Raw genomic sequence first — 20,683 nt, forward strand, 5'->3', positions numbered from 1 at the left:
GGTTGTCAGTAACGCAGCTACAGGTCTTCAACTTCAAATGCCTCGTCGGCCATCTTTCCCCACCTCCCAACCGCAGCTGCATGGAGGCGTGGTTGCAGCGCCGACTGGCAGCACGCCCATGTCCCCAAATGGCTGGACTCCTGTTGTTCTTCCCACCTGACCCCCTCCCCCAGCCAACCTCCCACCCAACCCTTCCTACATGCCTTGTCTCGAGTTGTTTGACTGTGTCATGCTTACATTTATGTTTGCAGAGGCGGTTTTTTTCCTGGTTTCACACTGCTTTCTCTGTTTAGGGAAATCAGTTTCAAACTGGCAGTTTTTTTTTTCCCCTCACCCCTCCTCTCCTCCTGTTATTGATCCCTTTTTCACCTAAATATGTGGGCGCCGCAAATGGCTGCTCCGGTGTGTTGATGTGTCTCCTTTCACTGCAACTACCTAGTCAAATTCCTCGTATTGTTCTAAACTGTACCTGGTCAATAAAAGATTCTGATTCTGATTCTGATTCTGATTGAAAGATCACTCACAAAACATAGAATACCACGACAAGCAGTTGCAACACCCCCTGTCAGCGGTTTGCGGACATCACTGCGTCTATTATCTCTGCCATTGGGCGTGCAGGTTATCTTACGGACAGACGCTGTCTCTGTACGATGATGATGTGATAAAGAATGATCTTACGGTGTACGAATGTCAGAAAATATCAGCGGTGTGTTAAAAATGAATTCAATCGCAATCCGAAACAGGGGAATTGTTCTTTACAAATGCTTAAAGATTGTCATAAATAAAAAAAAAAAATACTTTTTTTATGCTTATGCTATGCTATTACCCATGTGTATTTTGCTTTAAAAATGTACACTCAAAATATGCTCAATAAACATTTTTATTGATGAAAGACAATAAAATGTGTTATGCATCACAGTTATTTAAGATGAAATGTTAATCCATGGCAATGATAAAGTAATTTGTTTTCCAACAGTCCGTTCGGCAGCTAATTCTCTCTCGGGAGTAATCCATTTTGGGGATAGTACACGGAACGCTTTTTTTCTTCTTTTTCCTTCAGGCGCTTCCCGAGGTGTTTCAAATTCTTTATCACGGAAACCACCGGCCTCCCTCTTGAGCAGACGGTATTGATCGCGAGCATGCGGGTTATTTATTGTGGATAAGGGGATGTTTAGTTCTGACAGAGTATTTAAAAACTCTGTCCACCCCGCAGGCGATGGCTCCCTGGTTTTTTTCTTAAAAGGGTGGGTGAGATACTTTAACAAATCAATCACGTGAGAACCTTGCACAGCGTCGCCCCTGAAAATTTGGAATTCCAGCCTTCATGATTCTCCGATATTTTTTTTAAGACGTACTCTGCGCTCTTGCGATCTCGCTGGGGGAGGTTTTTCAAAAGATCTTCGTCCGTACGGTCAAAATTTACATCGCCGGATGTTTGTGGTTTGTGAGAAGACGTTTGAGCTTTGGCGACATATGGAACATCCAACTGCTCCGGGTGCTGGGTCGTTGTGACTCTACGATCCTCTCTCTGACCCTGCTTCATAAAGGTCAGATATCTTTGCAGTAGTGCGCTATACTTTTTAATTTTCTCATGAGGACTCACACCCTGCTCGTTCAAGATTGTTCTCATACGGTCGTCCAAATCCAGCTCAGCGTTCTCTCTCATGGATGGCGAAGGCTGAGTTAGACTCTTTAACTGATGAGGTGAAAAAAGAAACATTTTTTTGGCCTTCTTTAAAGTCATTATCTCTGGATCAGTCCTCCGATGAGATTGCCGAGCAAAGGCACGACGGTTGAGAGCAGAGGTAGAATAAAACCACCAGTTTGCTTCTTTAGAGCCCGCTGCTTGTGTTTTATACTGGTTTTTTATCAGCCAACAGCTTGATAATTTTTTTCTGCCTCTTCAGTTTTTTAAACTGAGAAGGATTCAACGGGATGTTTCCTTTCAGAAGATTTAAGGCGATCTCACACAATGCTTGGATAAAATCGGGGGAACTGTGAATAAGAATGTCCTTTCGTTTCTTGGGTGAAGCATGATACAGAGCCGCCAACAAGGGGGCGTTTCTTTTTATACGTGCCGACATGATGATGATGATGATGATTTACGTTTTGGGGGTGTAAACGGCCAGACGTTCGTGAGGCAGTACACCGGTCCTTAGTCTGTATAGCTCTGGGCATATGGGTGTGAGGTCTACTATTAAATACCCATGAACATCTTTGGTGGCGTGACCAAAGCTCTCGAAAAAAATGACTTTTGTGAAGGATAAATCTGATGAGCCAATATGTTAATTTGGAGTTTATCCCTGGGATTTTTAAACATTACCAAATAATTACAGTTCAAACTTATAGTACGACTGTGTTTACCCTGATGAAACATATTTTGGGTTAATATCATGACACTCATATTTCTATGATGTCGAAATTGAGTAAAAATCTTTACAACTTCGGGGTAGTTTGAAGCCTGAAAAATAACATCATCCAGAATAATCAAATGTTTTTGATCCGGAGGAAACAAGTTTTCATCTTCAAAAGAATCAGGTAGACCTTTGACAAATTTTATATTTTTATTCATCTTTTGCATCTCATTGTAGATGGGTTGAAAACATGTATAAATCCACACAATATTTTCAGGTACAATATTCATAACATGATTACAGTTGTTTAATACATTTTTTACAAAATAGGTCTTCCCGCAGCCGCTAGGACCAACAATTAAACATGAAAAAGGAAAAATAAATCTAGGTTCAAATTCTATTTCCTCCATAGTGTGCGTGTGTGTGTGTGTGTGTGTGTGTGTGTGTGTGAGTGACAAGCTTAATATCCAAAGGGTAGAGTTGTTCCGTCTTCAAAAAGACGCCTTTTATCATAAACCACCCTAAATTTTTTGTTGAATGATAGATTTTTCAACACAAACCCCTTTTTATACCGTCTGATGGTGTGCTGCGGGATTTCGATCTCATCGCGAGAGTTGCACATGTACCCCTCCACCAGATCTCTGATGCTGTCAAAGTTCACCTTTTCAGCACACTCTCTGGTCTGTGTGATCCCTTTAACTTTCATGACCACCTTTTTTTTTGTTTCTCGTTTGGTACGCGTAACTTTTTGGACCTGCTGACACAAATTCCTGAATGCTGTCTCCCCCCAATTCATCGGTCAGATCACCTAAATAGATGCCCAACGCCAGAGGTGAGTCACCCTCTTTTACTACATAGATCAAACTATCTGTGTCAATGTAAAAGACTCTCTCTTGCAATTTTTCCAGATAATCGTACATCTTCAGACGTGCGTGCGCTGTGGTGAATGCTGCGATAAAAACATTACTCTGTTTACCTGGGGGGTGGATGCACTTGTCGGTGTATTTCCATTTGATTAGAGCTCTGTCGTTGTCAAGAACGTCATAGTACTCTATTTTGTATTGACCTGAAAACAAGTACTTAAAAAATTCATCAGGTGTTGTGACGATGTTGGTTTTAAGTAAATTATCCCTTTGTGCAAATTTACCCACAAACTGTTAAGACACAGTTTAGCAACTTGTCTCTTTGCAGGGTTGACCTCAATTTTGTTTGCATCTAAAAGAATATTCTGCTGTTCGTTATAGTCCCTGATGTAACGTTCCCTACTGTCATTATCTGTAGCCTCTGGAGGGTAACCGGACGCTTCCTGTTTGCCTTTCAAAAATGTGTGCATGTAACCTGTAAAGACGGTATCGCTGCTCTTGTCAAAATGCCACACTTCTGTAATCTTACTCACTCTGTAGCCCATTGCCAGGGCTTTGTTAAATTCGAGCATGACCCAGACACCCGTTAGAGCTCTTGCGTCATCGTCGTGTTCACAGGAACCCTCTTGATTGTGTGAAAAGTAGTTTACCGCATAAACTTTTGTAAGGCAACACAGGGAAGAAAAGACGGCGGGGTGGGTACACTGTAGCCTTGATCAGACTGTAGTAAGTCGAAGGGTCGTCAAAATCTTTGTATATGACTGTAGGATGGCCAACTGGGTAGGTGCATGTACTGTTTACATAAGGATAGAGGGATGTCACGTCTACGTAGTGAACAGTTTCATCAGAACCCGCTGTGTGTCTCAGCTTTAAAGCGCTCGTTCTTCCACCATAAAGCGCGTCGCGGGGGTAAAGAGGCTCGGGAGCATTATACCTTTGGATAAACTCTTTAACTTCGGTGTGTGATTTTTTAATTTCATCCCATTCGTGCTCTCTCATTAATACGACGATGACGTCGTGTTTTGTCTTTAACTCTTCCAGTCATTCCTCACTGCGCGCGTGCAGTTGACCGAATCTAACCCTCCTCATTGGACATGTCTCTGCGGGGTTAAAACATTGCAAACATCCGTGGTAGAAACAACCGTGAAATTCCCATGCCTTTTTCACACCGTTACACTCTGCAAACCCGTCAACGAAAAAACTTCCAATCTGTTTCTCTCCTATGTTTAGGGCGTGCTGAATGAAGACCTTTTGATCGGGTTAGGGTTAGGGTTAGGGTTAGGGTTAGGGTTAGGGTTAGGGTTAGATGGATGGGTTAGGGTTAGGGTTAGGGTTAGGGTTAGGGTTAGGGTTAGGGTAACCCTAACCCCATCCAGTCTTAGATGGATGGGGTATCTAAGACTTCGTCTAAGTGAAACCTATTTTGTAAATCCAACGAATCTGTAATGCTACTTAATTGGTCTGCAGTAGATTATATCTCATCAGAAGCTAAACACTCATTCTCGTTTTCATCCATACAGGGTTCCTACAGGTTTCTTCAAGTCAAATTCAAGTCTTTTTAAGTCCTTTTTAAGACCATTTATATAAAAATTTAATACCTATTTCACGGCATATTTCACAGACCTACCGGCAAAGAAAAACACTTTTTTTTGTTTGATCATTTATTTCTCAAACAAATGTGAAAATGTGGACTGCGTAAAGCATTATGGAAGAATTATGTAATATTGCAGCATAATAGTGAGTAGGCCTACTTACGCTACAACACCACAGCACAGACCACAGACAACAAGCCAAACAGAGGTGTGAAAAACCAAAGAAATTTTCAGCAGACCACAAAAAAAAAAGATTGCTTAACACAGTTAAGTTGTTTTTTTAACATTGCTAACATTAACCAATCTACTTATTCCATGCTGGGAATATGGGGAGTACACTCTTGAGCAATACACAATTAAAATAAACTCAACAATAAATAAGATTACGATCACACAATCAACCCCTAAGTTCTGCACTCTTAGCAGTGATCTCTTTATCAAGGAGAGCCATTTCTGCCAACTTCTCCTTATGGCCTCTCCGCAGGATGTTGGACCTGGTGATCAGGTCAGCCATTTTGCTCCCTGCCTTCGCTTCAGCCTCCTCAGCCAGCCTGTCCGCATCCCTAGCCAGACCCTCAGATACCTCCTGTATGCATCTTCGCTTCACCTTCAACTCCTGAAGACAGTCCTCTGCCTCCTTCCTCTTGACAGCCTGGTCTTTTGCCTCCTTGTTCTTTCTATTGGTCTCAAGATGGATACGATACCTTGTCCTAGCTCTTGCTACACTTGCCAGTAGCTGTTTACTGAGTGGAACCTGGGTATCGGGTTGAGAAAAGAGAACCAGAGTCAGTGACAAACTCAAGAGACCAACTATGTATGTTGATTCTATCAACTTTTAAGTCAACAACATATTACTAGTCCAGGCAGGGGTCATCTTACCTGGGTAACACCTCCATGTTGTATGATGTAGTCACACACCAGTCTCCGTGTGACCACAGTGTCCTCCTTCAAGTTATCTGACCCAACCTCTTTATTGATGGAGAATCCACGTTCAACCGTAGCTTGGCCGTGGGAGAGGATGAGCAGCTTCTTGCAGAAGGCCCACAGCTCTGGATAAGGCTCCATGGCACTGCACAGGAAGACGTCCAGCCTCTTCTGCATGGGAGGAAAGGAGAGGAAGTCCTCACTCCTGCTCTCCAAGGACAGGAGACTGTCAAACTGCTGCAGTATGATGTCCCCTATGACAAAACAGATGAGAAAAAATAGAGAAAAACATTGATAAATCATTGGGCATTACCAGCAAATCAGATTGAGGATAAATTCTTGTGAAGTCTATAATTTGCCTCTTATTCCTACCTGCAGAAGTATCAGTTAGCTGTTTATCCTGAAGAAACCTCTGAACCAGCCCTTTCATGTGATTCCTGCATCTTTCGGGTTCTCTGTACATTACTGACGGATCCAGGCACACCAACTGCCTAACAGTCAGATACTTGAGGGGGCTCTTGTCCTGCACTTTCCTGATGATGTTACACAGTCCCTGCATGCACTCTCTCTTGAACTCTAGCACCCTGAGCTCTGCACCTTTGATGCTCTACAGAGAAATTAGCCATGAATATAGAACATGTCTTCACTGACCTGGTTCAGCCTAACCATTTGTTAAACGATCTTTTGAAAACATCACACTACCTTAAGGACCGACTCTGCACCTAGACCAATGCTGATGTCTTGTGGGCTGAGCCAGATGGTCTTGTCTGTAACATCCAGTTTGGTCAGCTGCAGGGCAGTGATATCGTGGAGGACTTCTCTCTTTATGAAACGTCTGAGTAGACTCTGTCAACAGACAAACACAGAAATGTCGGGTGTGGCACATTAATCACCAACATCAAATTGTCTGATGATGATGCACAATGTAGCCACTATTTCTAGACATCCTAACCACAAACCCCATGTTGTTAAAATGTATCAACTGAGCCCAATCAGTGGTTATTATAACGTTATGTAAATTATCACCATCATCAACTCGGTGAGATCCTTGGGGAGGAATGGGAGCACAGGATTATCTGTCTGATATTTTTTCAAGAAGGGAGTGAAGGTCCTGGCAAGTGCTGCGTAGAACTGCAATTTGGCCAAGATGAGTGGATCCTTTATGGCTGCTGCAACTGTGTCATAGGATGCTGAGAAAGAGACAGACAGACAGAGAGGCAGGAGAATTTCAACTTAGCCATATTACAAAAACTATGACAAGGCCATACCAACACCAGGATTAGGACCAGAGGTGGAAGTAATTAATTACAAATACTCAGATCACTGTAATTAAGTAGTTTTTTGGGGGTAGTTGTACTTTTATGAGTAGATTTTCAAGTCTGTAGTTTTACCTTTACTTAAGTATTCATTAATCCATGTAATCTACTAAGTTACTTTTAAAATCATAGTTGAGTACTGAGTCCAATTTTAATTCCTATCCAAAGCTTTTATCTGCATTTTTGTAGCCAGTAAGGTGATCTGATAGCAAACAAGCCGATGGAAACCGGGTCATGAGGACGGAAAACAAAACCAAACAAAAAATGGACGTTAATGATTGATCTTTCATTGATTCTGAATGAAGAATTTAACCAGTTAAAATGGATTCATGGATATTTAATCAATAGTCGCGGCTCCTCATGTCATTTAGTTTTTTGTCTGCCGGAGACATTTACTGAATAAGGAAATAAAAACTTCAAATGAGGGAAAAACACTTGTTTTGTATCTTATCAATGATTAATGATGAATAGATTGTTGGTGTTTTAACTTTTGGTAAAGGAAAACACACAATTTCCAGCCCTAGTCTGGAGAAGTGACGGTGACATCAGCCGTTAAAAGGAACTAATACTCTGATTACTTTGGACTTTTACTGGAGTATTTCTCTAACACCAGTACTTTTACTCTGAGAAATATTTTAGCAAAGTAACAGTACTTGTACTAGAGTACAGATTTTCAGTACTCTTTCCACCACTGATTAGGACACAGTCACAGACCGATTCACAGCATTTAAGAAGGGCCTACCTGTCCCAGGGTTGGAGAGTCTCTTTGTTTTCACAGCTTCCATGTACAGGAGAAGTGATGGCCAGACAGCCAAGGCTCTCTCCACAACCGGAAGGTTTTCTACCCAACGATGGGCACAGAAAGACAGGGGGAACACACTGGACTTGGTTATGGTGATGTAATCCTCTCTCCTGGCAGGCACATTGTGAAACAATGTGTGCATTGCTCTCAGCAACTTGTCCAGCTGCCATGCACTGAACCCACACTTGAATGCGTTGTGTAGCGTGTGTAAGCCACAGCTCCCCACACAAATGAGCTGAACACCTGAAGGTTTCATTGGAAACTTGATATTAAAAAAACAAATTCTATGTAGCAATGCTCTGTAGCACGTTTAAATAGTTTATTCAATGTAAAAGTGCACAACAAATAAAATTAATTTTTATAATTACAAATGGGTCATATACATACTCACACACACAGTAATGGCATTATAAACTCCTCACCTCCGTACTGCTCAGATTGATCTTTCTGGAAAATGTCGAAGAGTTTCCAGTTCACACTGGGCCCATCCATTGAAATGGACACCAAGTGTCTGAGGTCCAGTTTGTCCATACATTCCTTAAAAAGGGTTGCATTTGATTACTCAAGATGAGCAGCACACATTGTTAGAGAGACACACACACACACACACACACACACACACACACACACACACACACACACACACACACACACACACACACACACACACACACACACACACACACACACACTATACTAGTACTACACATCATTATACTATAAGGCACAGTTGTATACTTGGGTCAGTTATATTTTAGATTTTCAAAAGAGCAAAAAAATTTACTGAATCAATTCCAACATTTTTAGAGTACATGACACGTCTGTTCACTTGTGCATCTGTGCTATGAAAAAGGACTGATTAGGAACCTTACGGACGACCATTTATGTATTCTACTTGTACCAACATTATTCTTTCCATAAGTTATTAGAATTTTTATAGTGATTGTTTTTTATGTATTTTATATGTTGCTTTGGATAAAAGGGTCTGCCAAGTACATAAACAGAAAAAATAAACATTGTTAAGGCAAGTACATAATTGGTCATGTGACATTGCTTTTACAGGACGATGTGTGCCCACAAAATTATATCAATATAGATTGAGAAACATTTAGAATAAAAAAGGTTATGCTTACTTTGAGATGTGACAGCAGGTCTTGTGCAGTGGAATGTCCCATAAACTGGGAGCCCAGGTATCTGGACTGAACCTGTCCCTCGTCCCAGAAGCGAACATGCACATCCAGCTGTTTGTTTTTTGTTGTCTCGTTGAGGCTCTCGTCGAACATAAGAACGAACGGCGATTTGTTTACTTTGGACACCAATTCCTCTTTGATGTGAACCGCTAAACCAAACTTGGCTATGTATGCCGTTTTGTCGGACCCACAAGTAAACGTGGTAGCGATGTCGGAATCAGAGTCCACAACACCTCTGCTTTCATTGTAGGTGTGAATCCAAAAGTTGTGCGCAGATCCACTCTACCATTAGTTGCGGTCGTAACTGGAGGGGCTGTGCTAGCGCAAGCAGCTGGTTGGTTAACGTTATCTTCTGCTTCAGGCGCGTTAACAGTTAGCTGGCTAACGTTAGCAGGTTGAAACACTCCGTCGATGGAAAGTGTTTTCTCCTTAGCTTTGATAGAGTTGATGTGCTTACATGACTTGGCATGAGACTCCAAAGCCTTCACACCCATGTTACCAAGCTGAATCTTTTTTTTGCATACTGTACAAAAAGCCTCAAATACGTTGTTGTCCACCGGTTTTAACCAGTGACAAAATGCTTGTTTATCTTGCCACGCTTCATTAAATTTACATTTCCCCATAACCTCAGCATGAAGTGGGTCTACATGCGATGTGCGTCCCAGTCGACGTTGACGAGAGGACGTTGAGAGAGAAGTTTAGGTCAGTCTGTCGCAAAGTGAAGTGTTCGGATCCGGGCGGCGTTGCGTTCTCAATTATTGGTTCCGCCACTGTTTATTTAGGCTATTACGTTATTTAATCAAAATAATAGTGGTTGACAAATGGAAACTTTAGAGAGGTAAATGTGATACCTGAAGTTACTGCACAAATTTCAAGACCCAGATATCAAAATTCCAGACTTTTTCAAGTCTTTTTAAGGTATTATTTCCCAATTCATAAATTCAATGCTTTTAAGACTTTTTAAGACCCCGCGGGAACACTGCCATATCTAAAGAAAAATTCCATATATAGTATGTCGTTAATCGTTTATTTGTACGCTATGAAACAGAAAAAAATTCTGCAGCTGGTTAGATTACATTATTGCTGCATGTCACACACATTTTTGAAGACTGAAATCAGATCTCCTACGACGGTACAAAGCGTTTGCAGAGGTGTGAGGTACGGCAGTTGATGTTGTTGTTGTACGCGATTTCTTACTCTGCGTTGTTGACGCAATCCATTCGTCGCCTGAGGCTGGCTTTGATCCACGGCTTCCGTTGTCTGTGGTTGTTTCTGGGGGTTCTCGTTCACCCTTTCGTTGGCTTCTGTAAATATAGAAAAAAAGAAAGGTCACATGATATCGTCAAATGTATACTTTAACACATTACTATTAACACACAATTATTATGACATACCGTTAAACAATCTTTTGACTATGGTTGATCTTTTCTGACGAATCTTGCGTTGTCGCGGGGGTCTCACAGGTGCTCTTTTGAGCTGAAGCAATGCATCGCGTCTGGGTGTAGTTTGTCTCGGGCTTGATGGTTGTTCTCTGGGCTTCGCTATTGGGTGGATTTCAGCTTGCGTGATGTTACGTCTTGTTGCAGGCAAAGTTTGTGGCTTCACGTTGATTGCTGTAAAAGAAAAAAAAAAAAAAAGAGACTATTTGTAACAATATTTTCTAGCTACACCAAATTCATAATAAAACAATTTACCCTGCATTTCAGCACATATACCTTTCTTCTTTTTCAGACGATTCACACAAGAAACTGCTTTAGATCGGGGGTGAGTTGGAACAATTTGCAACGATGGCTCCAAATTCCCGAAAAATACTGCTGGGTTCTGATCGTTGATCGAAATAGAACGTGAGGCCGTCTCTGTTTCCTCAATTTCGGTTATAGCATTGCTGAGACTGTTGTCCGAAACTTCATGTAATAATTCAGCCCTGGCAGCGAAATCTGTGAAAACATATAGACGAATTACAAACAAAAATACATATCATTCATGCTTACTGAAAACAATTTAAAAAAAAATTCCCCAATTTCATCCAACAGGTAATATTTGAAAAGGTCATGAGAGGGGTCGTGGGTAAGAGTTAGGGAAGTTTTTCTGCATAGAAAAAGGCCAGACACAATCGCCTTACTTTGACACAGCTGCTACCAGCAGCTATGAATGGTAAGATTTGGAAAAGTACTCAGCTTTTGCTTTTTTGCATCTTCTTTTCAAAGCAAAACACTTTTATTTTATGCCGTCTGAACTCAGGGCGTGTGTTGGATTGTGCATTGAATAATACAAGAATTATTCCTCACACCGGTTTGATAACCTTTGACTGTCTGTCGGCTGTTGGCTGTCGGTTAATAGCGGCAAAGCAAACCCTTCACTGCTTATGATTTCTACATAAAGCTGCAGTAATAACCCCGTTGTTACGTTAATCAAATAAATGTACTTTTTTTGAAAAAGGTTTTCTTTATTTGGTGAGAAATATTGTGCATTTATACCTTTGTTTTTCTTTAAAAAAGTTCATTGAGGGGCTGGTGAATTAATGCTGAAAGTATGAGACTATATTATGAGATTGTGAGTATGAGACTATATTATTCAACTACTAGAACAACACTTTGCTGCATCACTTACTGGAAATATCAAACTGTGAATGACTTTAATTAGAAAAAAAAAAGAAGAGCTACCTTTTAGTTTGAAAGGTTTAACAAAAAAAAAACTAAAACCGGTTATTCACAAGGAATTAAATTCAATAGGATGATTCTACAAAGCATTTCATGGTTGTGTGTGTGTGTGTGTGTGTGTGTGTGTGTGTGTGTGTGTGAAAAGTTTAGAGGTAAGTCTGATGTGTGGGGCTCACTATGACATCTGTTACCATCAGCTGTCATAGTGACCCCCACACCAACAAAACTTCCTGTGCGTTCCCCAATTTCATCCAACAGGTAATATTTCAAAAAGGTCATGAGAACGCTCCGGGTGAGAGTGGGAAAGTTTTTTCATGTAGACATGGTGAAGCCTGTGTGCCTGTGTGCGTGTGACGAGTTTAAAGTTCAGAGTCCGTATGTTCAAAGCACTCTTCTTTGCATTTTTTGAGGCCAGACAATGTCATATTACTATGAGACAGCTGCTGCAAGCTTAGAGGTGCGTTCAGACATTGTATGTTTAAAACACTCTTATCTGCATAGAGACGGTCAAAGTAGGTCAGGTTTTTTTTTTTTTTTTCATTATGGGTGGGAGCTATAAGGCGGGACTTCCGGTTAGGGAGGTGGGACTTCCGGTTAGGGGGCGGGACAAAGGGCGTGACGTCACACCTGTCAAAAGTTTGATTGAAAGTGGGTACTTTCTCTCTCTCTTGTCTATACAGTGTCTGTGAGTATTTATTAGTGGAGTACCTATACCAGGCTTAACTCTAACTACACTCATCCATGAACCCTCACCAATTAATTTGATTTAATTTAATTTTGAACATAAACACAACAGCAGTGTATTTACTACAATGAAAATGCTAATAATAGTAATTTAGAAAACAATCAAACAAAGCAAAGTGAGAATAAATGATTAAAATCCTGCATGTGAAGCCTGTACATATTCAAAAAGGAGTAGGAGGAAGTAGAAACTTATATAATCCTAACCCTTTTACTAACAAATAACTTTGGGCTTTAAAGTGAGGCAGTAACAAAGCTTTACTTAACTAAATTTACTTAACTAAAATTTGGCCCTCAAAGAGTTGTACATTTCAAAATGTTACCCCATGCTGTGAACAATTCGTGGGAGTAAATATTATTTTTTTACTGTATTTTTTAAATATCATTTCAAATAATCAAGACACATTAGCCCTTCAGGATGTTAGTTGTTGTTAGCTTGTTTAAAATAATTTAGTTGGCTTAAAATATGGCATTAAAGGCTTGTTTCTTGTTCTGTTTAGGTTGTTAAAAAATCCTTTGCTTTTAGTCTTGGTATTTTATTTTTTAATAACTTTGCACGGTTTAATGTAGTTTAAACTAAGATTTTTAACTTGTGCTCACCGTTTTGCTTCTTTTTACTTAAAATGAGCCCAAAAAGTTATCGATTTATCATGTTTGACTTTGTGTTGGATTTCTTCTGTTTCAGGATTTATTTCATACGCAGTAACACATTTTTCCTGTGCTAAAAAAAAAAAGTTGTTTGGGTCTCAATCCAAAAACACAGGAACCTCATCAGCGAGAGATACTATTTATACTTTTCTTAATTGAAAGTGTTCCAAAGTACTTCCGGCAGCTGATCTGACAGCAGCAAAAGAGCAGAGCGGAGCTCACAGAGGAATTTATTTACTAAACATGAACTTTTTCTTCTGAGAAATGATACGATACTTCAACATCAAACTCTATCATTTACCATCTGACTCTGGCTCTGAGGTAATCATCTACTGCTTTTTTATTTGCTGGCTCAACTGAAAAGCTAAGTAGCAAGTGGATAAACCTAACTCGCTACCAGCCCGTGCTAACAAAGCTGTCAGGCCTAGGGAGGATCCTGTTCCCGTTGATAAGCCAACAGGTGCGAGTCCTCCTTGGAATACTCTGGGAGCTAAGCCTAAGAAAAAGTCATATCCACTTCAAAGGCTAACGGGCCGAGCAAAGCGCCCTGATATCAATAATGAGACGGACTGGCCTGCACTGCCTTTGCAGACTGCAGCCTCAACATCAACTCCCTTGTCTGCCCAGGCACAAAAGTGGACATCTGTTAAAGGCAGGAGTATCACCAAGTCACAAACCCAGTTTCATGTAGAACTGGGTAATCGATTCGCCCCACTGCTGAATGACATAGGATCTGGCTCTAATGAGGTCAACACACAACCTTCTGGAACTGCGAAGACTGAAAGTGCTTCAGGAAAACATAAGCGACATGGTAGGCCAAAGCAACAACCTCACACACTGATAATGGGAGACGTTTCTGTTAAAGATGCTCAGAAGATGTTTAGCAGCAACGTGAAAGTGATCTGCTTACCTAATGACAGTATCAGACCTGGCTGACAAAATCTTGCATATTGTTGCAGATTACCCACATTTGAAAAATGTTGTGATTCATTTTGGATTAAATGATTTAGCTAAGGAGGAGTCTGAGGTGTTAAAGCAGGATTTCACCCATCTGCTAAAAACTGTGAGCTGTATACAGCCTAAAGTGTTCATCAGTGGCCCGATACCTCCAGTCCGCAAAGGAGATCTGAAATTCTCAAGGATTTACTCTTTGAATAAATTTTTGACTTCGGCTTGTGCTGCCCTCTCACTAAATTTTATAAAAATGTTTCCTATTTTTTGGGAACGCCGTCATCTTTTTAAAGCAGATGGACTGTGTCTAAACAAGGCTGGAGTAAATCTCTTCACATCCAACTTGTTTTACTTCACCAGTCACACTGCTATCAGTTCTGATAAAGACAGAGGACAACATGTACCATCGGAAAACAAAACAACAAGGAAAGAACATGGAGTCGATGAGCTTCCAGCAAGAAATCAAAATCGCCAAAATGAAGAGGTCAACCCAACCCCCACATCTCAGGACCCACCTGCTTCACCCCAAAATTCACCTACTTTCACCTCATCCAGCTTCTCTCCTACCCCTGCCTTCTTGGATTTAACTGTCCAGATGAACAAGCTGGTTCTGGCTGGCACAAGACTGAACCCCACCCTTTACCCCACCACGGTCCCATCTTATCTCCTCTAAAGAACCAATCAGCACCACCCATCCCTCCTCGACGATACCAGGCCCAGGATCACTCTTCTCCTCAGGCCAGCTGTGTTCATCTTAGAGCGACACAGGTCTGATGTGTGCTGGGTCCAGACTGCAATAGCTCTATTTTTAGGAACAACCAGAAAAAGTCAGGGCCTTATGGAGTTAATGCAGCTTCTTTAATTCCTGTGGTGACAGGTAACACAGGTAAAATTGTGAAATTAAAGAAAAACAAAAAGCTTTATAGAGACAAAAATTTGACTCCTATAACATGTCATCCAAAAAGTCCACCAGTGTCTCCAGTAAAGTCTTTAAAATGAGCTCTTCTTAATGTTAGATCTCTTGTTAACAAGTCACTACTAATTAATGATATTATTTTGACACATCACTTGGACTTTTTATTTCTTAATGAAACGTGGTTGAATGATGGTTTCAGTCATACAGTTCTCAATGAAAGTGCACCACAAGACTTCATTTATTTAAATAAGTGTCGTACTTGCAGGAAAGGTGGTGGAGTTGCTGCCATTTTTAAATCAATATTTCAGTGCAAAGAAATAACATTTGGTGATTTTATCTCCTCTGAAAATATGTCATTCTTACTGAAGGGTGATTCAAGAGTTCTGTTTTTAGTTGTTTATAGACCCCCAAAATATTCTGGAGAATTCATGAATGAGTTTGCTGAACTGCTGTCAGTTGTATGCACTGAATACAACTTTTTAATAATAACAGGTGACTTAAATATTCATGTAGATGTAGGAGGATAAGGGTAGTTAATAATGGGTTATATGAATGAGGATAACAATTATGATTATTAATATTAGCTCAACGAATTACTGGGTGCCACTTCTTAAAAAGAGGAAATGTGTCTAAGTTTTTCTTTCGACTAAACAAAGTATTAAATCAGGTAAGTGAATTCTAACAGCAAATCTACACCATCATCACAGCTTTAATGAATCAGAGGAATCAAAGATTACGTTTAACCTTTTATTTGCATAATCCAGTAAGAAACGAGAACAATGCGGTGATTAAATCATGATGAAATGCATTTCTAAGCTAATAAAAGTGAGGATTACATGTAGTAAAGTGAATCACTATTCTAAACTAATCTAGACTAACTATTGTAAAATCAAAGAATAAAATCATAACAAAGAGGGAAGACAGACGGGGGGAGACGGACAAACATATATGTGGTGGATTGTGAGTGGAGTGTAAGTATGGGGTTGTATTGTAGTTTAAGTGAGTCAGTTCTGCTGGTCCATTGTTCACTGGTCCATACCTTGAGATGCGGCCTGGTTGGACCTGGAGACGTTCTGGGTTTGCAGGAACAGCGTCCGTGTGGCAGTATAGCTGCGCTGGCGAGTTCTGTTTTGTTAAACAGCAGCATTTCTATTGGCCGATCCACAACCCCTTCTGGGATGATCGCAGCCGGTTTCAGACTAAGAGGGACCACGGTTTGGTCCACGATTCAGATGTTGGAAGGTCGGCTTTCAGGCACGTTCTTTTGCGTCTTAGGCTTTCACTGCGATCAAGGTTCTTAAAAGGTCTAACTGATGCAACTACAAATAAAAGAAAAATGAAATGAAAGACTGGAAACATGAGGGAACACGTGTGAGCTTGAACGCCCGCGTCCAAAACTAAAGTTTCGGGCAGCGCGTCTTTTTTTAAAAGAATTTGGAGACGCCTTTTGGAGGAGGTGTTTTGGTTGATCATTCTGAGATCATATCGGTGATTGGTCAATGTCTCTGCTTTCAGCTTGTGGGTGTGTCTCAAGTGTGGGTGTGAAATGGAATGACGTAGACAACAGAGGGAGTTCCTAAACATAAAAGAATGCCTAATAATTAATTCCACATATTTCAAAACATCTTTTCAACATCATATCTTAATATATCATCTATAATGAAACAGATACCAGACACGGCTGAAAAATAGCACAGTTAGTACTTAATAATCAGAACACCAAGGTTTTTGACTTGGTCATTAGCTTTTAAAGATCGAGACTCAAGATACTTGCTGATAGCAGTCCTCTTTTCCTTGATACCAAAGACATGGTTTAGTTGAAGGAAGTTTTCTCTCATCCAGCAGTTTACTTTTTCTAAGCAGTCACACAACACCTCAATGAGACCATAGTCATCTGGGTTCAGTGATAGATATAGTTGTGTGTCATCTGCGTAGCTCTGATAATCAACATTACAGTACTGCAAAATTTGTCCTAAAGGAAGTGTCGTGACTTCCCCAGGTGATGATGTAGATGGTCAATAAGGTGTAGTGTGGAAGTTTATTAAAACAAGCAGGATCAAAAAACAGGAGATAGCGAGCCTGTGAGAGCAACGGGGGTCACGCAGCATGACCAAAGCCAATACTCCAAAATTTAAGTGAAAAGGTATATTGCATTAAATGAATATCATATTAAGCAGTCAATACACCTCAGAAGCATATTAAGGCTAAACAGAAGGGGTCCAAGAACAGAGCCCTGAGGAACCCCACAGGACATTGGTATTCTGTCAGATTCAAAGTTTCCAATGCTTTCAAAATAACTTTGCTCCAAGTAGGACTTAAACCATTGAATTACTTTTTCATTTAGTCCAACCCATGTTTACAATCTATGCAACAAAACTATATGATCTACAGTTTCAAATGCAGCACTTAGATAAAATAGAATGAGAACAGATACTTTTCCTGAATCAGTGTTCAACCTTATGTCATTGAACACTTCGATAGGAGCAGTTTCTGTGCTGTGATGAGAACAAAAACCTCACTGAAATTTATCAAATATTTTGTTGAATGTTAAGAATTGACTCAGTTGGTTGAAGACCACCTTCTCAATGATCTTGGCTATGAATGGAAGGTTGTTGATTGGTCTATAGTTAGCCAGTATAGAGACATCCAGTGTTCTCTTTTGAACAGAGGTTTCACAGCAGCTACTTTCAGGGATTTTGGTACAGTGCCTGATTGGAATGAGCAGTTAATTATCTGACATAAATTAGTGACATTTGACTTTACAACAGTTTTAAAGAAGTTTGAGGGTATTGTGTCAAGGCAAAATGGATGGATTCAGCTGCTGAACAGTCTCCTCTATTGTTTTTGGGTTCACTGTAATAAACTCTAACATTGTAGTTGACTCATCGCTCAGTGGTTGAAGCTGTTCAAGCTTTTTGTTATTTTGCTGGTTTGCTCTGATGTTTGACCTTATTGATTGTATTTTTTTATTGAAATATACAGCAAATTCATTGCATTTCCCAGTTGACAGTAATTCAGGAGATATCTGATCTGGGGGGGGTTGTGAGCTTTTCAATTACAGAAAACAACGTGTGAGAGTTGTTGACATTTTTAGCAATAATTTCAGAAAAGTATTGCTGTCTTGCTTTGAACAAGCCATCATTGATTTTTCGCAGACTTATTTTGTATAGTTCTAGATGAATTTGGAGTTTTGTTGATCTCCATTTATGCTCAGCTCTTCTACAGTCAGATTTCAAATTCTGCATTATCTCAGTCCTCCTCCAAGGTGTTTTCTGTGTGTTTGGTTTTCTCTTAGTTTTGATTGGAGCCACCACATCTATGACATTACAGACTTTTGTATTAAACTCATCCAAATGATTATCAACTGTCTCAGCACTCAAGGTTGGTGTTATTGCTATGGCTTCCATAAACTGTGCACTTGTGTTGTCATTTACGTATGTACCTTTTCTTTAAACACACAGAAGTAGGGAGAACAGATTTTATCGTCTCTAAGTTAAAAAAGACACAGAAGTGATCAGATAGAGCTAAGTCTCTTACATCAACAGCAGAGATATCAACACCTTTAGAGATAACCAGATCCAAAGTGTGACCTTGAGTGTGTGTCGGACCAGTCACTTGTTTTATAAGACTAAAAGTGTCCATTAAAGCATACAGTTCTTTGGCAGTATTGTCCATGTTATTGTCTACATGAATATTAAAGTCACCTGTTATTATTAAAAAGTTGTATTCAGTGCATACAACTGACAGCAGTTCAGCAAACTCACCCATAAATTCTCCAGAATATTTTGGGGGTCTATAAATGACTAAAAACAGAACTCTTGAATCACCCTTCAGTAAGAATGACATATTTTCAGAGGAGATAAAATCACCAAATGTTATTTCTTTGCACTGAAATATTGATTTAAAAATGGCAGCAACTCCACCACCTTTCCTGCAAGTACGACACTTATTTAAATAAATGAAGTCTTGTGGTGCACTTTCATTGAGAACTGTATGACTGAAACCATCATTCAACCACGTTTCATTAAGAAATAAAAAGTCCAAGTGATGTGTCAAAATAATATCATTAATTTGTAGTGACTTGTTAACAAGAGATCTAACATTAAGAAGAGCAAATTTTAAAGACTTTACTGGAGACACTGGTGGAGTCTTTGGAAAACAAGTTATAGTAGTCAAATTTGTATTTATATTAAACTTTTTGTTTTTCCTTAATTTAACAATTTTACCTGTCTTACCTGTCACCACAGGAATTAAAGAAGCTCCATAAGGCCCTGACTTTTTCTGGTCGTTCCTAAAAATAGAGCTATTGCAGTCTGGACCCAGCACACATTTATTTTATTTTTATTTATTCAGTTTATTTCCGACATGGTTACACTGTGTCGCTCTAAGTTGAACACAGCTGGCCTGAGGAGAAGAGTGATCCTGGGCCTGGTATCGTCGAGGAGGGATGGGTGGTGCAGATTGGTTCTTTAGAGGAGATAAGATGGGACCGTGGTGGGGTAAAGGGTGAGGTGTCAGTCTTGTGCCAGCCAGAACCAGCTTGTTCATCTGGACAGTTAAATCCAAGAAGGCAGGGGTAGGAGAGAAGCTGGATGAGGTGAAAGTTGGTGAATTTTGGGGTGAAGCAGGTGGGTCCTGAGATGTGGGGGTTGGGTTGACCTCTTCATTTTGAATTCTTGCTGGAAGCTCATTGGCTCCATGTTCTTTCCTTGTTGTTTTGTTCTCCGATGGTACATGTTGTCCTCTGTCTTTATCAGGACTGATAGCAGTGTGACTGGTGAAGTAAAATAAGTTGGATGTGAAAAGTTTCACTCCAGCCTTGTTGAGACACAGTCCATCTGCTCTAAAAAGATGACGACGTTCCCAAAAAATAAGAACGTTTTCTATAAAATTTAGTGAGAGGGCAGCACAAGCCGAAGACAAAAATTTATTTAGAGAGTAAATCCTTGAGAATTTCAGATCTCCTTTGCGGACTGGAGGTATCGGGCCACTGATGAACACTTTAGGCTGCAAACAGCTCACAGTTTTTAGCAGATGGGTGAAATCCTGCTTTAACACCTCAGACTCCTCCTTAGCTAAATCATTTAATCCAAAATGAATCACAACATTTTTCAAATGTGGGTAATCTGCAACAATATGCAAGATTCAGCCAGGTCTGATACTGTCATTAGGTAAGCAGATCACTTTCACGTTGCTGCTAAACATCTTCTGAGCATCTTTAACAGAAACGTCTCCCATTATCAGTGTGTGAGGTTGTTGCTTTGGCCTACCATGTCGCTTATGTTTTCCTGAAGCACTTTCAGTCTTCGCAGTTCCAGAAGGTTGTGTGTTGACCTCATCAGAGCAAGATCCTAGGTCATTCAGCAGTGGGGCGAATCGATTACCCAGTTCTACATGAAACTGGGTTTGTGATTTGGTGATACTCCTGCCTTTAACAGATGTCCACTTTTGTGCCTGGGCAGACAAGGGAGTTGATGTTGAGGCTACAGTTTGCGAAGGCAGTGCAGGCCAGTCCGTCTCCTTATTGATATCAGGTCTCGAGACCAAATTTTAAAGGCTTTGAACTCGGAAGCATTTTGACTCGGTCTTGTCTCGGACTCGGGATGCCCGTTCGAGACCAGCACTAATTCCTGCTATTTTAATTTTTTTTTTATAATGTGATAATAACAAGGAGAAGAACAGAATAAAACAATCCTTTAATTCTTTAATCCACCCCGTATAATGAC

At 40.2% G+C, this 20,683-nt stretch overlaps 1 protein-coding gene across 1 annotated transcript; it reads right to left on the minus strand.

Moving 5' to 3' along the window:
- Positions 1-4,806: 4,806 nt before the first annotated feature.
- On the minus strand, positions 4,807-9,256 carry LOC114458926 (uncharacterized). The gene is made up of 8 exons (XM_028441307.1): positions 8,985-9,256; positions 8,274-8,388; positions 7,792-8,094; positions 6,760-6,923; positions 6,436-6,579; positions 6,106-6,340; positions 5,689-5,987; positions 4,807-5,563 (listed from the first exon to the last, which is right to left on the minus strand). The coding sequence occupies exons 1-8, from the start codon at positions 9,132-9,134 to the stop codon at positions 5,207-5,209; spliced, it is 1,767 nt and encodes a 588-aa protein (XP_028297108.1). The 5' UTR covers positions 9,135-9,256; the 3' UTR covers positions 4,807-5,206.
- Between the last annotated feature and the right edge of the window lie 11,427 nt (positions 9,257-20,683).

The sequence above is a fragment of the Gouania willdenowi genome, unplaced genomic scaffold (genome assembly GCF_900634775.1).
Source record: "Gouania willdenowi unplaced genomic scaffold, fGouWil2.1 scaffold_215_arrow_ctg1, whole genome shotgun sequence".
In the NCBI taxonomy this organism is placed as follows: Eukaryota; Metazoa; Chordata; class Actinopteri; order Blenniiformes; family Gobiesocidae; genus Gouania; species Gouania willdenowi.

Excerpts from the sequence above, each read along its gene's own strand:
- LOC114458926 (XM_028441307.1), bottom strand. The coding sequence starts at position 9,134 with ATGTTCGACGAGAGCCTCAACGAGACAACAAAAAACAAACAGCTGGAT. Across the intron at positions 6,924-7,791 it reads ACTCTCCAACCCTGGGACAG|CATCCTATGACACAGTTGCA; the intron begins GTAGGCCCTTCT and ends TCTCTTTCTCAG. Across the intron at positions 5,564-5,688 it reads AACATGGAGGTGTTACCCAG|GTTCCACTCAGTAAACAGCT; the intron begins GTAAGATGACCC and ends CCCGATACCCAG.